This window comes from Ylistrum balloti, unplaced genomic scaffold (genome assembly GCF_031769215.1).
Source record: "Ylistrum balloti isolate Yb309-2 unplaced genomic scaffold, AGI_CSIRO_Ybal_v1 Utg369646, whole genome shotgun sequence".
Classification (NCBI taxonomy): domain Eukaryota; kingdom Metazoa; phylum Mollusca; class Bivalvia; order Pectinida; family Pectinidae; genus Ylistrum; species Ylistrum balloti.
The window spans coordinates 622,958-643,335 of NW_026781904.1; the positions used below are offsets into that span (position 1 = coordinate 622,958).

The 20,378-nt window shown below is 38.6% G+C and overlaps 1 protein-coding gene across 1 annotated transcript; it reads right to left on the reverse strand.

Moving 5' to 3' along the window:
- Positions 1 to 1,067: 1,067 nt before the first annotated feature.
- On the reverse strand, positions 1,068 to 18,644 carry LOC132555102 (mucin-2-like). The gene is made up of 5 exons (XM_060219448.1): positions 18,581 to 18,644; positions 3,085 to 9,313; positions 2,382 to 2,554; positions 1,569 to 1,704; positions 1,068 to 1,371 (listed from the first exon to the last, which is right to left on the reverse strand). Exons 1-5 carry the CDS (start codon positions 18,642 to 18,644, stop codon positions 1,068 to 1,070), a joined length of 6,906 nt encoding a protein of 2,301 aa, XP_060075431.1.
- Positions 18,645 to 20,378: the final 1,734 nt, after the last annotated feature.

Here is a 20,378-nt window from a genome sequence, read left to right on the forward strand (position 1 = left end):
AGGCCATTAAAATCAAATTTCACGTCTGTCTGTCGCTGCAGCCTCAATGACACGTACAGGTAACGTGCCGCGTGGATTTCAAAGTGCGAATCTCAGAGGATAGCTATTGGCGACGCATGGCATAGGGAAAATAAATTTCTTATAATTCCAATTCGTCAAATGGTTGAATATACCGACTTCAACCCAGTTACTTTGAATATCATGTGACGGGCCTCGTGCATGTTGTTCGGTGAAGTTGCCGCCAACTACTACCAGGAGATTCAGAATACTGAAAGTACCCAAGCAATACACCTGTTAATAGTCATGTTCTTACTTATGTTTGCAAAAATAAATATTATAAACTTGTATGATAATATGATAATTCAAACATAACTAATTGATTATGAAGATGACAATATGTACTGACACACAAATACGAACGAGTGAAAGAGAAAATTAAATATTCCATGACGTATATAGCCACAGTCGTTACTAAAAAATCATTTCATCAATTATTACGTCACAATCGAAACAAATAAACAAAATTTATGTTATCGTATCGTACACATATACATACATATTTATATGAATTATAATTTACAAAACACATATCTGACCTAAAAATTAAAAAGAAATAAATTTCAGAGTATCATCTTTTTAAATAAAATTACATACTGTACAAATTGAGAGACAATTTTATCACAGGTTACTTTCATATTAAACTGAAAGGCTAGGTATTAAGACCTAAGGAATGCTGGGTAATTTCATCACAGGCTACTTTGAGCAAAGGAATGCTGGATAATTTCATCACAGAATACTTGCGTAACTGAAAAACTGAGTGGTAAGACCAAAGGCATTCTGGTTAATTTCATCACAGGCTACTTGGACCAAAGGAATGCTGGGGAATTTCATCACAGAATACTTTTGTAACTGAAAAACTGAGTAGTAAGACCAAAGGCATTCTGGGTAATTTCATCACAGGCTTCTTGGACCGAAGGCATGCTGGGTAATTTCATAACACAATACTTACTAAATTGAAAGGCTGGGCAGTAAGATCTAAGGAATGTTTGTTAATTTCTTCACTTATATTACAAAATCAGTCTCGATGGTGTGGAGTAAAACAAAATGAAAAATCCAAGAAGTATTTTGTCCCAAATCGGAGCGAATTTCATATTGGTAGCGCCATTACTAAGGTCCGGCTCAGAAGAGCACGTGACTGCCGCTGTATTCTGGTAGGTTTCGTTATAAGCAGAAACGATCACACCCCATCCGTCAAACGGACAGTTTACAATGGAGGACTCTGATCCAACGCACTGAACGTTGTCCATCCATGTCGGCTGGGTCCGGTTGTTCAGTCCGTGAAAGTGATCAAACGTGTGCGCCGTCCCCGAACTTTTGAAAAGAAACATAATGGATGTTTCAGTTGCACACATTTATTTTGATTAATGAAACACTACATTTTCCTGACAGAAGTTAAAAACTGAGATTATTTTTTTAGAATAACTCATTACAACATAAAAAAAAACAGGGCAAATCTTACCATATTTTTTGTCAGTATAAACTCGTTCAGATCTATTTAATTTACTTACTTGAAGTTTAGCATGGTACAGACGACATTTGCATCGTCATCGCCCCAGGACGATCCGCCAATGTAGCCCCATTGGCCGCTGTAGTACACCTCAACGCGATCCGAATCCCCGAGCCTAACTGTAAGGTCGCTTGTGCCTGTGAAAACAAAACAAAGCATTGAAATCCCTGCTGTGTCTTCCTCGGCCCCAAGTGAAAATCGCACTATCGCTTATTTACCTACAACATCGGCCCCAAGTGAAAATCACTCTATCACTTATAATATTATAGGAAAACCACAATCATCAATGAAATGATTGCGAGATGTTTACGAACTATGTAGGGCCCCGTCTCAAATAGATTGAAGTAAAAAGTAAACGTAGACCTGCCCCGTTTATGACACCTCGCAAAACAATTCAATCATTATACAGAGAAAATCGTTTACTTCATAAATATAGAGTGAATACATGACCAGTATCTTAAAATGTAAGCTGGATTTTGGCGAGGATGAAAAAGACCAAAGTGGAAGGCCAATCATCGTCTTAAAATGATTTTAATGTGACTTCGTACACTTGATTACTCGAGAACTATCTCTGAAAAGTGAAGGTATGGAATGCCAAAGTTCAAGGTCACTGTTACTAAAATTTGGCAAGTTCAAGAACAGATCACAATTACCATGACGTAAAACACATTTCATTAAATAATTGTAGGTGGAGATAGGATATATTTTTCAGCCATTCCATACTGAAATATCACTTCCTTTATTCCATGTACATAATTTCTGATTGCCCACAAGTTGTTTTTTTTAACTCAGTCAGGTTTATTGCTGTACTTACCAGCTTCGTCATAGCAAATAACTCCCGCATCTTGACTGTGGTTGCATGAAGCTCCCCAACCATTGAAGTTACAGTTTTCTATAAAAAGTTCGTTTCCAGTGCAGTTAACGTCAGACATCCACACCACACCACTTCCTTCTCCGAAAACAGCGTGTTTGAGAGCGGCTCCAGAACTGAAACAAATAAAAATAAAATAAACAAATAGTTGATTTACAGTGTTAATCGATTTAAATAGCCAGTGACATTTTGAGATGGGGTCTTCTTGTCGTAACTGGTGATTACCTCGTTGAACATCATGCGGGAAACCCGCCATCAAGAGCAATCGTACTGCTGAATAACAGCTGTATATAATTATGAAATGTTAATTACTATCGATAGATAAGAATAATGAATAAACGATTAATAATCAATTATTACTTTTAATCGATTTATTGATTAAATAAATAAGAGAGAGATTAATATTTGGAAGAGTGTTAGGGTGTTTGAGATTCAGTTACGAACTTAAAGCGAACTATAAATAGCAACTTTCGGATAAGGAGATACATGGAGTAGGTTTTTGGCTAAAGGAGTGTAAAACCATAACAGAAGGGGAGTTAAGGAAACCAAGTCAAACATCAATGTCCCTTAATAACGCCGGAAATTAAGACGCACATTCGAATTTCGACGGAACATACAGGCAGAGACTTCAAAAGGTTTTACTTACTTGTAACCCAATGCCCCACAGACAACTTTAGCGTCGTTGTTATCCCAGCCGTTGTCACACACTGTACCCCACGTGTTGTTTTTGATCACTTCCACACGACCAGAAAGGGCTGAGTATCCATCTACTAGCCGAACAGTGGGAGGTGTGACGGTCGTTGTTGTAGTGGGTAGTGTTGTAGTTGAAGTGGTAGTTGGCGGGATTGTAGTGGTAGTTGTGGATGGGACTGTAGTGGAAGTTGTGGAAGGGACTGTAGCGGAAGTAGTTGATGGGATTATAGTGGTAGTTGTGGAAGGGACAGTAACGGATGTGGTTGATGGGATTGTAGTGGTAGTTGTGGAAGGGACTGTAGCGGAAGTGGTTGATGGGATTGTAGTGGTAGTTGTGGAAGGGACTGTAGCGGAAGTGGTTGATGGAATTGTAGTGGTAGTTGTGGAAGGGACTGTAGCGGAAGTGGTTGATGGGATTGTAGTGGTAGTTGTGGAAGGGACTGTAACGGAAGTGGTTGATGGGATTGTAGTGGTAGTTGTGGAAGGGACTGTAGCGGAAGTGGTTGATGGGATAGTAGTGGTAGTTGTGGAAGGGACTGTAGCGGAAGTGGTTGATGGAATTGTAGTGGTAGTTGTGGAAGGGACTGTAGCGGAAGTGGTCGATGGGATTGTAGTGGTAGTTGTGGAAGGGACAGTAACGGATGTGGTTGATGGGATTGTAGTGGTAGTTGTGGAAGGGACTGTAGCGGAAGTGGTTGATGGGATTGTAGTGGTAGTTGTGGAAGGGACTGTAGCGGAAGTGGTTGATGGAATTGTAGTGGTAGTTGTGGAAGGGACTGTAGCGGAAGTGGTTGATGGGATTGTAGTGGTAGTTGTGGAAGGGACTGTAACGGAAGTGGTTGATGGGATTGTAGTGGTAGTTGTGGAAGGGACTGTAGCGGAAGTGGTTGATGGGATAGTAGTGGTAGTTGTGGAAGGGACTGTAGCGGAAGTGGTTGATGGAATTGTAGTGGTAGTTGTGGAAGGGACTGTAGCGGAAGTGGTCGATGGGATTGTAGTGGTAGTTGTGGAAGGGACTGTAACGGAAGTGGTTGATGGGATTGTAGTGGTAGTTGTGGAAGGGACTGTAGCGGAAGTAGTCGATGGGATTGTAGTGGTAGTTGTGGAAGGGACTGTAGCGGAAGTGGTTGATGGGATTGTAGTGGTAGTTGTGGAAGGGACTGTAGCGGAAGTGGTTGATGGGATTGTAGTGGTAGTTGTGGAAGGGACTGTAGCGGAAGTGGTTGATGGGATTGTAGTGGTAGTTGTGGAAGGGACTGTAGCGGAAGTGGTTGATGGGATAGTAGTGGTAGTTGTGGAAGGGACTGTAGCGGAAGTGGTTGATGGGATTGTAGTGGTAGTTGATGAAGGGACTGTAGCGGAAGTGGTTGATGGGATTGTAGTGGTAGTTGATGAAGGGACTGTAGCGGAAGTGGTTGATGGGATTGTAGTGGTAGTTGTGGAAGGGACTGTAGCGGAAGTAGTTGATGGGATTGTAGTGGTAGTTGTGGAAGGGACTGTAGCGGAAGTGGTTGATGGGATTGTAGTGGTAGTTGTGGAAGGGACTGTAGCGGAAGTGGTTGATGGAATTGTAGTGGAAGTTGTGGAAGGGACTGTAGCGGAAGTGGTTGATAGGATTGTAGTGGTAGTTGTGGAAGGGACTGTAGCAGAAGTGGTTGATGGGATTGTAGTGGTAGTTGTGGAAGGGACTGTAGCGGAAGTGGTTGATGGGATTGTAGTGGTAGTTATGGAAGGGACTGTAGCGGTAGTGGTTGATGGGATTGTAGTGGTAGTTGTAGAAGGGACTGTCGCGGAAGTGGATGATGGTATAGAAGAAGTAGTGGATGATGGGATTGTAGCGGAAGTGGCTGATGGGATAGATGAAGTAGTGGATGATGGGATTGTAGCGGAAGTGGTTGATGGTAAAGATGGTGTTGTATCAGCTGTTGATGACATCACATTTGTTGAAGATGGTTGTGTTCCTGAGGAAGACGACCAAGGTGTTGATGAAGACGGTGTTGTATCCGCTGTTGATGACATCACATTGGTTGAAGACGGTTGTGTTTCTGTTGTGGACGACCAAGGTGTTGATGAAGACGGTGTTGTATCCGCTGTTGATGACATCACATTGGTTGAAGACGGTTGTGTTTCTGTTGTAGACGACCAAGGTGTTGATGAAGACGGTGTTGTATCCGCTGTTGATGACATCACATTGGTTGAAGACGGTTGTGTTCCTGAGGAAGACGACCAAGGTGTTGATGAAGACGGTGTTGTATCAGCTGTTGATGACATCACATTGGTTGAAGACGGTTGTGTTTCTGTTGAAGACGACCAAGGTGTTGATGAAGACGGTGTTGTATCCGCTGTTGATGACATCACATTGGTTGAAGACGGATGTGTTTCTGTTGATGACGACCAAGGTGTTGATGAAGACGGTGTTGTATTCGCTGTTGATGACAACACATTGGTTGAAGACGGTTGTGTTTCAGTTGAAGACGACCAAGGTGTTGATGAAGACGGTGTTGTATCCGCTGTTGATGACATCACATTGGTTGAAGACGGTTGTGTTTCTGTTGAAGACGACCAAGGAGTTGATGAAGACGGTGTTGTATCCGCTGTTGATGACATCATATTGGTTGAAGACGGTTGTGTTTCAGTTGAAGACGACCAAGGTGTTGATGAAGACGGTGTTGAATCCGCTGTTGATGACATCACATTAGTTGAAGACGGTTGTGTTTGTGTTTCTGTTGAAGTCGACCAAGGTGTTGATGAAGACGGTGTTGTATCAGCTGTTGATGACATCATATTTGTTGAAGACTGTTGTGTTCCTGAGGAAGACGACCAAGGTGTTGATGAAGACGGTGTTGTATCCGCTGTTGATGTCATCACATTTGTTGAAGACGGTTGTGTTTCTGTTGAAGCCGACCAAGGAGTTGATAAAGACGGTGTTGTATCCGCTGTTGATGACATCGCATTGGTTGAAGACTGTTGTGTTCCTGAGGAAGACGACCAAGGTGTTGATGAAGACGGTGTTGTATCCGCTGTTGATGACATCATATTGGTTGAAGACGGTTGTGTTACTGAGGAAGACGACCAAGGAGTTGATGAAGACGGTGTTGTATCCGCTGTTGATGACATCACATTGGTTGAAGACGGTTGTGTTTCAGTTGAAGACGACCAAGGTGTTGATGAAGACGGTGTTGAATCCGCTGTTGATGACATCATATTGGTTGAAGACGGTTGTGTTACTGAGGAAGACGACCAAGGAGTTGATGAAGACGGTGTTGTATCCGCTGTTGATGACATCACATTGGTTGAAGACGGTTGTGTTTCAGTTGAAGACGACCAAGGTGTTGATGAAGACGGTGTTGTATCCGCTGTTGATGACATCACATTGGTTGAAGACGGTTGTGTTTCTGTTGAAGACGACCAAGGAGTTGATGAAGACGGTGTTGTATCCGCTGTTGATGACATCACATTGGTTGAAGACGGTTGTGTTTCTGTTGAAGACGACCAAGGTGTTGATGAAGACGGTGTTGTATCCGCTGTTGATGACATCTCATTAGTTGAAGACGGTTGTGTTTGTGTTTCTGTTGAAGTCGACCAAGGTGTTGATGAAGACGGTGTTGTATCAGCTGTTGATGACATCATATTTGTTGAAGACTGTTGTGTTCCTGAGGAAGACGACCAAGGTGTTGATGAAGACGGTGTTGTATCCGCTGTTGATGTCATCACATTTGTTGAAGACGGTTGTGTTTCTGTTGAAGCCGACCAAGGAGTTGATGAAGACGGTGTTGTATCCGCTGTTGATGACATCATATTGGTTGAAGACTGTTGTGTTCCTGAGGAAGACGACCAAGGTGTTGATGAAGACGGTGTTGTATCCGCTGTTGATGACATCATATTGGTTGAAGACGGTTGTGTTCCTGAGGAAGACGACCAAGGAGTTGATGAAGACGGTGTTGTATCAGCTGTTGATGACATCACATTGGTTGAAGACGGTTGTGTTTCTGTTGTAGACGACCAAGGTGTTGATGAAGACGGTGTTGTATCCGCTGTTGATGATATCATATTGGTTGAAGACGGTTGTGTTCCTGAGGAAGACGACCAAGGAGTTGATGAAGACGGTGTTGTATCCGCTGTTGAAGACATCACATTTGTTGAAGACGGTTGTGTTTCTGTTGTAGACGACCAAGGTGTTGATGAAGACGGTGTTGAATCCGCTGTTGATGACATCATATTGGTTGAAGACGGTTGTGTTTCTGTTGAAGACGTCCACGGAGTTGATGAAGACGGTGTTGTATCCGCTGTTGATGACATCACATTGGTTGAAGACGGTTGTGTTTCAGTTGAAGACGACCAATGAGTTGATGAAGCCGGTGTTGTATCCGCTGTTGATGACATTACATTGGTTGAAGACGGTTGTGTTCCTAAGGAAGACGACCAATGAGTTGATGAAGACGGTGTTGTATCCGCTGTTGATGACATCACATTGGTTGAAGACGGTTGTGTTTCTGTTGTAGACGACCAAGGTGTTGATGAAGACGGTGTTGTATCCGCTGTTGATGACATCACATTGGTTGAAGACGGTTGTGTTCCTGAGGAAGACGACCAGGGAGTTGATGAAGACGGTGTTGTATCCGCTGTTGATGACATCACATTGGTTGAAGACGGTTGTGTTCCTGAGGAAGACGACCAAGGATTTGATGAAGAAGGTGTTGTATCAGCTGTTGATGACATCACATTTGTTGAAGACGGTTGTGTTTCTGTTGTAGACGACCAAGGAGTTGATGAAGACGGTGTTGTATCCGCTGTTGATGACATCACATTGGTTGAAGACGGTTGTGTTCCTGAGGAAGACGACCAAGGTGTTGATGAAGACGGTGTTGTATGCGCTGTTGATGACATCACATTGGTTGAAGACGGTTGTGTTCCTGAGGAAGAAGACCAAGGAGTTGCTGAAGCCGGTGTTGTATCCGCTGTTGATGACATCACATTGGTTGAAGACGGTTGTGTTTCAGTTGAAGACGACCAATGAGTTGATGAAGACGGTGTTGTATCCGCTGTTGATGACATTACATTGGTTGAAGACGGTTGTGTTTCTGTTGTAGACGACCAAGGTGTTGATGAAGACGGTGTTGTATCCGCTGTTGATGACATCACATCGGTTGAAGACGGTTGTGTTCCTGAGGAAGACGACCAGGGAGTTGATGAAGACGGTGTTGTATCCGCTGTTGATGACATCACACTGGTTGAAGACGGTTGTGTTTCTGTTGAAGACGACCAAGGTGTTGATGAAGACGGTGTTGTATCCGCTGTTGATGACATAATATTTGTTGAAGACGGTTGTGTTTCTGTTGAAGACGACCAAGGTGTTGATGAAGACGGTGTTGTATCCGCTGTTGATGACATCACATTTGTTGAAGACGGTTGTGTTTCTGTTGAAGCCGACCAAGGAGTTGCTGAAGACGGTGTTGTATCAGCTGTTGATGACATCACATTGGTTGAAGACGGTTGTGTTCCTAAGGAAGACGACCAAGGAGTTGATGAAGACGGTGTTGTATCCGATGTTGATGACATCGCATTGGTTGAGGACGGTTGTGTTCCTAAGGAAGACGACCAAGGAGTTGATGAAGACGGTGTTGTATCCGATGTTGATGACATCGCATTGGTTGAGGACGGTTGTGTTCCTAAGGAAGACGACCAAGGAGTTGATGAAGACGGTGTTGTATCCGCTGTTGATGACATTACATTGGTTGAAGACGGTTGTGTTTCTGTTGAAGACGACCAAGGTGTTGATGAAGACGGTGTTGTATCCGCTGTTGATGATATCACATTGGTTGAAGACGGTTGTGTTTCTGTTGAAGACGTCCACGGAGTTGATGAAGACGGTGCTGTATCAGCTGATGATGACATCACATTGGTTGAAGACGGTTGTGTTCCTGTTGAAGACGACCAAGGAGTTGATGAAGTTGGTGTTGTATCAGCTGTTGATGACATCGCATTGGTTGAAGACGGTTGTGTTTCTGTTGAAGACGTCCACGGAGTTGATGAAGACGGTGTTGTATCCGCTGTTGATGACATCGCATTGGTTGAAGATGGCGATGTATCATTTGAGGACGTTGTTGAAGTTGTTGGAAATGTTGATGTTTCTGTTGAATGTTGGTAATCTGAAGTAGTTGGTTCAGACGGGGTTGTCGTAGCTGTAATTAGAAAATTATACACTTTGACATACCTTTCATAATAAGCATAACATAACTAAGACATATACCGATAATTGCGGTTATCCAATTTGTCCTTACTATAATGGTAATGAACATCCCAATGAAGTTTGAAGTTGATGTGTTAAAAGCTATCTGAAATATTAAGCTGACACTGTTTTGGTAATAAAATCAAGGGCGACAACTCCGTAAATTTTGTTCCGAAAATTGAGGTCATCTACCTTGTGCAAGCTAAAAGGAGCCAAAACATAGTGAATTATGGTCTGAAAATTAAAGTGATCGAACTTTTCCAAGCTAACATTGTATTGAATCTTTCTACAAAGTTTGAATTCGGTCTGTTGATAACGCCCGTCCGCTCACATCGTTACATTGAATGACCCGTCTTTCTTATAAAGATGTACATAAAAGTTAGTACAACAATGATACAAAAACGTAAGAAAGCTTCCTCCGCTTATTGTCATCCAATCAGTGTCTCCATGAGAGCTATAAGGAAATCTTCCACAGGTGACACAGTGCACGGGATAAGACAAAGGTTTAAGGAGTGTTTAGTTCCTTTTGCAAAAAGACATTTGCGAATAAAATATATTTAAATCAAAACCAACGGCTTTTATTTGAAAAACACGCTTAAGACCGCTCATTACTTACCAGGGTCATACCTCCCACGACACCAATAACGCAGGTTAATCAATTAACTAAGTTAATGCCGTGAAACATAATAACAGCTTTTCTTGTACATTTAGATGCTTCAAACAATGTAATATAATATGTTTAATTACATAACTACTTGTCGCGACAGCCGATCTTACTTCAGTGCTTTGCTTTGTTTAACAAGCTTTTAGATATGGCGGTTTGAAACGATAAAACAAAATGCCCATATATGTATCACGCAAAACTAATAAAAATGACGGAATGAAAAGCAATTCCGCTTTATATCACATATTTTCTATATTCATTTTTGTTTATATTAACCGGACAGTTTGTAGTTTCGTTACTGATGCTAGTTTCTGTTTCAAGTCGGAGAAAGTAAAAATAATTATTTATCGATTTTTAAATTTGATCTTGAAAATCTTGAAAAAAATATTTCGAAAAAGAAATAATCACTTTATCTTTTTATAATTTAAATTAAGGCAGATATGCTATATGTTATAAAAATTCAAACTTTTAAATGTGACAGCGTTGGATTAATCACGAGAAATAAAGGCTACAGGGCACTGTGTCATAAGTTTCACTGTTAATCTACGACATGTTTAGCGTTGCTTTTTATGAAAATACTGTAAATTTAACAAGTCTTAAGAAATAAATGTAGGATTGGAATATTATGATATTTGTCTCCTTTTCCGTTCTATATCAATTTAAAGATTATCCTCAACTGAATGTTTAACCACTTTGTATGATAAAGTGTATTTACAGCACGTCTTGTTACTTTCTCAAAACTTTGTGGGAATTTCTGGAAATATTTGCAATTAAAGGCCAGCATTTGTACTTCAGTATATAGTTACTTTTAAAAAGAATTTAAGACAAATTTGAAAATAGAATCTGATGAATGAGAATTTTACAATTTTACGAATTGTCTAAATAACATTCATTTGTAAAGATGAATAGAAATACGCCACCTAGCTAACAACCAGCTCGAGATTTCACTCTTTTATTCTAATTTATTAGACTTTGACTGGTCAAGGTGAAATGTCCACTTCTACCTTAAATGAATGCATTATTTCGTAAAATTAAAAACGAAAGGATAAATGAGTAGAAAAAGATACAAGAAAAATATATTGATTGTTTTTTTTTATTCACGAAAGTAAGTAACAATATTTTTATGTATTGCTTGTTCGTTTTTTGTGAAATACTTACCGTTGTTGTATTTTAGAACAACATCTCATGAACGACTCTGAGAATTTGTAAAGTAGATATTTAAATGACCATTCTAAACATCACGCAACCAATTGTCCCAAGTACACGACCACGTGAAACAGATACTTTCGTAGTCGGTTCATGTGCTTCACCCCCTCGACGCTGGCCACACAATTAAACGTACATAAACGCAACCGAATCGGTTTATATTGTTCTGTTTGACTAAATGTGTCTACAACCGTCACAGTAAAACAATTACGATGTCGTTTTAAGTCCTTACTATAAACACATGCTACAGTAACAAGATCACACAGCTACATCGCTGTTTTTTTTTAATTGGACCGACACAAAACATTTTTGACAATTGTTGCGCTCTGATAAAACAGTCGGTCCCTGGCCGATTTTGTCCTGTTACATCGCAATAGAAATTTTAAACTAAACTCCACACATCCATGCCACACCTAGCAAGATATTGTTTGCCGGATAAATCGCCCTCTGAAAGCCAGTTATTTTGGACCGGGATCCTGGTAGTAGCTGGTGGCTACTTCAATGAACAATATTCAATAGGAAAGTTGCGTGACACTCAGAGCAACAAGGTTAAGATGTATTGTCCACGGGCCAACCATATCTACACAGACGGGTCCATTTCTCAGCTTGAGAAAAGCCATTCTTGAGAATACGATCACGGCTATATGTATGTAGGACTATTGCAGCCCCCGTGATAGATTGTCATGTCACATATCAAACCGTTATGGAAGCAGGTGTTGTAAAATTATTTTAAGATAAAGACAATCTTTTTTTTTTCTCTCTAATTTTTTCCCTGTCTAGTGCCAACCAAGGGCAATAAAGACAATCTACAAGAATAAAAGTTCAACCGAATTCTTTCTTTTAGTTTTAGACATTTCTAAGTGATTTTGGTAGAACATTACAATAGTTGTACTCAATTGAAAAGAGATCATTATTGAAATGAGATCAGAACCTAGTTATTTTGGAAGTACTCTGGTGGCGTAGTGGCAGCTGACTTACCCTCTACTTAAATGATAAGGGTTCGATTCTCGATCGGACGATAAAGGTATGGGGTCATATACACCTAAACTTTGGTTTACCCCATAGTCCATTTTTCTCACACAGTAAAAATCCCTGCTACCCTTCAACCCAGGTCAACCAAGAATTGATCACTTGTTTCGTAATTGTTGTGAAATTTTAAAAAAAGTTGATTGTTCTATGTACTTATGGTTTGAAATGTTATGCCTGGAACGAGGTAAACATTTGATTTTTTAAGAAAAGAAATATATGCTTACATTTGATAAAATTTTGGTGGTCATCGGTCTAGTATAACGGATCACAGTCCATACTTGACCATAAGAAATAAGAAAAAAAGTTTGTTAACAAGATATTTCATTAACCATAACAGAATGAGGTTAAATCTACACCACAGTATCAATATTACATCGCAAAGCTCTATATCTGGTAGATTTTAATTGTTATCGGTCAATTCTAAAGGGTCAAAGGTCATACTGACCACCTTGGAAACGTAAAGATCGGGACATTCTCGCCCCACATCAGCTATCAAACTTATCGCTATACACTGACAGAGTGAAACAAAGAGCGGTAACTCTTGGATATCAGAATGCTGTCAGATCACACAGTTCGTCAGAATAGACGAAATGTACAAAAATAATTATAGATCCAGTCCATGACAACCAGAGCGGTGAATATAATCCATGCGTATCTGGTCTGCATCTTTTGTAAACAAATTCATACTTCCCGTATCGGGGAGATCCGGTGAAACCACCTCTGGGACTGGACATATTGAGTATACAAATTTCCCTGATGATCATTTTTGTCCATATTTTCAGTAATTAGGATGTAGGTTTCTTTACATCAAACTCCGCAATTATACGCGAGTCGACATTTTTTACACCTATAGATATCACTAACTGATCTCACAGATGTACACGGAGGGGGATACACATCAGTAATTTTTATGACTGATCCTTATTCTGATAAGTGAGATGACATTCAATTTGAACGTTTTCGGAACTTTCTAAAGCTGGTTTTAATTGCGAATTTGTCTTAATAGTAAGATAGTCTGAATAATGAAGCTTACAATATAAATACTTACAGCTGATTTTAGACTGAAATGAAATGGTCTTAATGTGAGGTAGTCTTAATTTCGAGATAGTCTTCAAAGCGAGGTTTCACTGAAGTTACATACACCCTTAAGTGATTATCCCAAAATAAAATTATACGTTATTAGATATCTAATCCATCAGTTAATATATATGTACTAAAAAGACATAGCATAAACACATACACTTCCATTACAAGTGTGTCAAATGTAACCTACAACCTTAGGTATTTATTCTGTAAGTATTGGATATTGTTTATACCCTTCAATATCGAATTAACACGGTTAGAGCGACCAACGTGCACTATATAATCTTAAATGTTCAGAGCGATAAACGTAGAATCGCAATCTAAAGAATATAGTAAAAGAGTATCGGATGAAGCCTACGGTTTTTCATGAGTGTCAGCGTTGTAACATACATACAGGTATCAACGCCTTAGCATATCGATATGCAACAAACTGGTGCATACTCCCTTGAATATCCAGTCCAAGGGTATCAGACTCGTAGCATACACCCTTAAATATCCAATCCAATATATATCAGAGTCGTAAGATACAACCTTAAAATATGCAATACTTATGCATCAGAATGGTACATACACCCTTAAATATCCAATCCAAGACTATCAGACTAGTAGCATACACCCTTAAATATTCAGCCCAAGGGTATCAGACTCGTAGCAAACACCCTTAAATATACAACCCATGTGTATCAGACTCATAGCATACATCCTTAAATATTTAGCCCAAGGGTATAAGACTCTTAGCATACACCCTTAAATATCTTGTCCAAGGGTATCAGACTAGTAGCATACATCCTTGAATATCTTGTCCAAGGGTATCAGACTCGTAGCATACACCCTTAAATATCTAACAAAGTGTAACAGACTCGTAGCATACACCCTTAAATATCTAACAAAGTGTAACAGACTCGTAGCATACACCCTTAAATATCCATGTCCAAGGGTATCAGACTAGTAGCATACACCCTTAAATATCCAACCTATGGGTATCAGACTCGTAGTATACATCCTTAAATACCCAGTCCAAGGGTATCAGACTCATAGCATACACCCTTAAATATCCAGTCCAAGGGTATCAGACTCGTAGCATACACCCTTAAATATCCAACCCATGGGTATCAGACTCGTAGTATACATCCTTAAATATCCAGTCCAAGGGTATCAGACTCATAGCATACACCCTTAAATATCTTGTCCAAGGGTATCAGACTAGTAGCATACACCCTTAAATATTCAGCCCAAGGGTATTAGACTCTTAGCATACAGCCTTAAATATTCAGTCCAAGGGTATCGGACTCGTAGCATACACCCTTGAATATTCAGCCCAAAGGTATCAGACTCGTAGCATACACCCTTAAATATTCAGTCCAAGGGTATCGGACTCGTAGCATACACCCTTGAATATTCAGCCCAAAGGTATCAGACTCGTAGCATACACCCTTAAATATTCAGTCCAAGGGTATCGTAGCATACACCCTTGAATATTCAGCCCAAAGGTATCAGACTCGTAGCATACACCCTTAAATATTCAGTCCAACGGTATCAGACTCATAGCATACACCCTTAAATATCCAATCCAAGACTATCAGACTCGTAGCATACACCCTTAAATACCCAGTCCAAGGGTATCAGACTCATAGCATACACCCTTAAATATCCAGTCCAAGGGTATCAGACTCGTAGCATACACCCTTAAATATCTTGTCCAGGGGTATCTGACTCGTAGCATACACCCTTAAATATCTTGTCCAAGGGTATCAGACTCGTAGCATACATCCTTAAATATCTTGTCCAAGGGTATCTGACTTGTAGCATACACCCTTAAATATCTTACACCCTTAAATATCTTGTCCATGGGTATCTGACTTGTAGCATACACCCTTAAATATCTTGTCCAAGGGTATCAGACTCGTAGCATACACCCTTAAATATCTTGTCCAGGGGTATCTGACTCGTAGCATACACCCTTAAATATCCAGTCCAAGGGTATCAGACTCGTAGTATACACCCTTGAATATTCAGTCCAAGGGTATTAGACTCATAACATACACCCTTAAATATTCAGTCCAAAAGTATCAGACTCGTAGCATACATCCTTAAATATCCATGTCCAAGGGTATCAGACTCGTAGCATACACCCTTAACTATCTAACAAAGTGTATCAGACTCTTAGCATACATCCTTAACTATTCAGTCCAAGGGTATCAGACTAATAGCATACACCCTTAAATATCCAACCCATGGGTATCAGACTAATAGCATACACCCTTAAATTGTCCAAGGGTATCAACTAATGTACTATCTAACAAAGTGTAACAGACTCGTAGCATACACCCTTAAATATCTAACAAAGTGTAACAGACTCGTAGCATACACCCTTAAAGATCTGGCTCAGCGGTAGTTTTTAAAAACATTAGTTGTATTACTGATTGTTCGTGTTTTATACACTTTCAGTTCCAACCCAATAATTACAGTCGATTTCCAATGTCCAGTCTGACCACTTCTTTTGTGCAGAAAATATCTCTCAAATTGAGCGCTAATTACGTCATGCGATAGTTTTGAAAAGGAGGCAGTTCCTTTTATGAACATGAACACGTGATGGTGGGCAGAAATGAAAACGACAGTAGCAACACAGTCATTAAAATTTAGTTTTCAGCGAACGAAAAGGAGGCAGATTTTGATATAGCAACACAGTCATTAAAATTTAGTTTTCAGCAACGGATTTTGATATGCGTGAGGCAAATGTTACTTATTAACCCTAAGTCAGTTCAAAAATACGAAATCATTAACATTTATCGCTAACCGTTTCTGGCGGGAAACATTTTTTCTTCACATGCGACAGTGTTTTGTGCGCATGCGTTTTCATATGTGACGCAAAAAATGAAATATCCGGACTGTTGATATCCAGGTAGGGATTTCCTTTTATGATTATTGATAAACATCTTTAAGTGCATATTTCAGCGAAAACCAGCTGGCATTGTTCATAAGGTAATACTCTTAATATTTAGGCAAAAATAAAAATACATAGTGTTTCGTAGTTTGGTTTTTTCAACGGGGTTCGAACAAAGCTGACTTTTTTGAGGTTTTAAATTTCGTTTAAAAAAAGAAAAAAGAAAAAAACCATTATTAATTAATTGTGTTTTGTTTAACTTTTGCGATTAGCTCCACATTGAACTTAATTTCTCTTTATGTACATTGGCTACATTTATCATAACCAAGTTCGAAAAATATCTATATCTGTAGATGATATCCAAACACACATTTCAGACTTACATTTTCATCAACAGTTGTCAATACTTTGTTCGGTCATCTATTACGAAGGGTCAAGATGACATATTGCTATCATGTTTCGTCCGTCTGTCGTCAGCCGTGCGCCGTGGCCGCGGTAAACTTTTAATTCAAAATGCTACTCCTCCTTCATGTCTTGATGGATTTCAACCAAATTTGGTCCGATGTATCTTGGGTTCTTATGCGGACAGTTTATTCGACCCCTAAGGACGGGCCACAAGAAGGGAAGTTATTTCTTATATTCGGAAAGTTGATACAATACCTAGGGACTTGTGGACGAGGATCCCAAAAAAGGGAAAATACAATGTAGACAATATTTTGCTTTAAAACTCTACTCATTCTTAATGTCGGGATATATTTCAAGTTTGTTCTGAAACACATTGGGATGGGGAATCATTTCTTTAATTCAAAAAGTTGATTCAACTGTAAGAGTTTAGGTGCGAGTATCGGAAAGGGAAGTTAGACAACGTTTTTCTTCCTAAAGGTTTGCTTGAATTTCAATAAAATTTGGTCTGATGTATCGTTGAGTGAAGAAAATCATTTTTTATATTCAGAAAGTTGAAAGTGGATTCGACCCCTGGGTACTTGGGAACGGGGACCCAAAAGGGAAAGTTAGTCAATATTTCATTTCAAAACGCTACTCTTCGTTAATGTTTCTCATTAAAATTTTGTCTGAAACATCATAAGATGTTGGAAATTAACTATGAAATTCAGAAAGTTGATTTGCCCACTAAGGACCACGGGCCGGGGCCCCAAAAAGGTACGTTAGGCCATATTTTGCTTTAAAACGCGACTCCGTCTTAATCAATGGGTATATTTCGCCCAAAACTGACAAGACACATTACTAGAGAGTGATAATGATATCAAACGTGCATGAAGTGATTCTGAGATTGTCGTGACCTAATCACACTATATTCATCATGAGCAAATAGTCTGAACCACTTCTACAGATTCATTAAAATTAATGAAAAAACATTTAGTTTCATTTGTAAAGAGAAAAGGAAAAGAAACAAATGATTTGTTGTTATATTTAAGCATGGTCAAAACTTCAACATGGTAACCACAGAAGTCATTTTGTAACATTATTACTGTTTTTCATTAACAAAACCTATTATTTATGAGTTTCAGATACTTTCAAGGAATGTTCAAAGTTTGAATTCATCAGATTTGTTAGATCACCATCGACAAATTTTGTGGTCTGTCCGTCAATCCGTCGATTGGCAGGTGACCGTTAAGGACATGTCCCTCTAGTTAATTAATAATGCTATGTTAATATTTCACTTAGCTTATGCTTAAATTCAACTTATATTTCAGATCTCGAATTTCACAGATTACTGTTAACTGGACTTTGTTAATTAATTAACAGTGTCTCGTTATAGTTTTCCGTTTAGCTTTACACGGTCCTTAACTTATTAACGTACATGTTTGCTTCAACCTGATGTTATGGAAAAGCCGGGAATCACACGACATGGGAGTAATACTTGTTAGATGTCATGGTCATGGGGCACAATTAAAAGGAATTTTATATTCAATCATTATTCGACAAAAACAATATTTTGGTATCATATAGATTTATTTACGGTAGGGATGGATGATGATGGTGGTGGTGGTGGTGGTGGTGGTGGTGTGTGTGTGTGTGTGTTGAAAGTTGAAGTCATCGATCGTTGATAAAAAAAAAATATTGATTTATTTTTGTTTTGTTTGTTTTTTGTTTATTTTGATTTTTGTTTTATTATTATTATTATTTATATTTTGTTCTATTTTATTTCCTTGCTTATTTAACACACCTTTGTCAGGTATCGTTATTTTGAATTGTTACTATCTACACACACACTTCTCATTGTTTTATAAGTACACCAACGATAAGATAAAATTATACAAATTCAAAGGACATATCTGTTACCTTTTTCTCTGTTACTTTTAACAGTAAATCATCTTCGCTGTTAAACATCTTACCTTCAGCATCAAGGAAACTAGTCAAGATCAACAGAAGAACCAGTATTTCCCGGGAAAACGTCATGGTGAATTTAATTCCTGGGAGATTTCAAAATCCCCGGCGAATATTTGATAATTTGCTTTAGATTTAAACTTCTGTCTCGAAAAATATTCGTATATATAAAGAATTCAAAACCACACAACTGAAACTCGGCTTAGAGAGCCTAAGTTTGGTTAAAGTTTGAAGTGTACGATGACCAGAGTAATTTAAAAAATGCTAGGCTGCTACGTATTAGATAACCTCATTAATTAGTACAGACCAATCATAAGCATTTAAACATTAACAAAGTACAACAATGTCTCTTTAAAAAAAACTCTTTGTATTTGATCTTACATTTGTGTATACGAGGGGTATATTTTCAACAAAAAACATGCCGTAGTTGGGAACATGTGAACAAACCCTGAGGAGTTCATAGGTTGGGCTGTACTGTTGATAACATACCCGATTTTCAAGAAGGCAATCAGAGTTTGATTTCTTACTCGACTTTAATGGAAATACGATCTGCCCTACTCCTCTTCCTGCGTCTGTTGATTTTGTCCTTAAATCAGAGCAAGATTAACTCAAGCCGACCTTGAAAAAGAGATCTAAATGCGGACATGTACACAACATTCTTTTAAGTCATTTAATTAAAAAAAAACCCACTGAATTTAGTGAGTTTGAGGGTTACCTCCCTTATCTGGTTATTAACCTTTTCCTCAGTTGAATTTCAGATTTCAATAATTAAGGTATCACCCACCAAGAAGTCGATGAAAGACAAAATAGTTGTAGGATGCAGTTTTTCTAATCGTTTGGCTATACCATAACCTATTCAATTTTTTTATTTGTAGTTTTTAATTTATATCTTCACCCTGAGCGTTTTTACATTATTGTCGTGTTGGACTGATACACGCGAGATCTGGTAGCTGACATTACCTTGTGTCAAAAGTGAAAACAGAGTGTCAACGCCCAACTTTTATATTTAGTAAACAAAGAAAGCAGTCATATATCATTCTATTGTTCTTTTCTCTAGAAAGGAACACTGAGACAAACAAGTATCAACTTCATCATTTTAAATTTTAATCATTTCTAATTTTCAGCAAATTTTCTTTCAAACACAATCACAGCGAACAAATGTCCATTTAACTTAGCCATTGAGAATACTATTTCTGTCTTAAGACACAGTAAAAACTCGGATTCATAACACTTCCGGGAAAGATCAGTTGGAGATAAAGTTTAATTTTATTAATTTCTGTATACAATGAATGTTCATGGATTTTCAGGATCCAAAATTATTCGTATGAGGTATCTCATTAACATAATACAGAATAATTTCCCATATTTAAATATTTGTATATTTATCTAACATACAGGTGATAAACTTGACTGAGTTATATAGATATAACAGATTTATCGAATAACTGCACATACATTTATCTGATAAATAGTGTCATATTGATATCGGAAATTTACTTTATCTTATAACACTGATTAGGAATAAATCATAATAGACTTTTGATTAAATTTATATAACAATGAATAAATAAAATCGTTTAAGGCAAACTCCATGAATGGCCAGTGTCATTGATCTCCAAGCTATATGTAACGAGAAATGAATGTGGCATTTACGGAAGACCGCTGATAAATGACAGAATTTTGGGTAAAACTCAACACCAAATTCAATATTCTTATCAATGTGCATTATAAATGCTAGCATATATTTTTATAATATCACAAACAGTTTTTTTTAAGATAAGAACCACAACACTTTGAAGAAAGCGG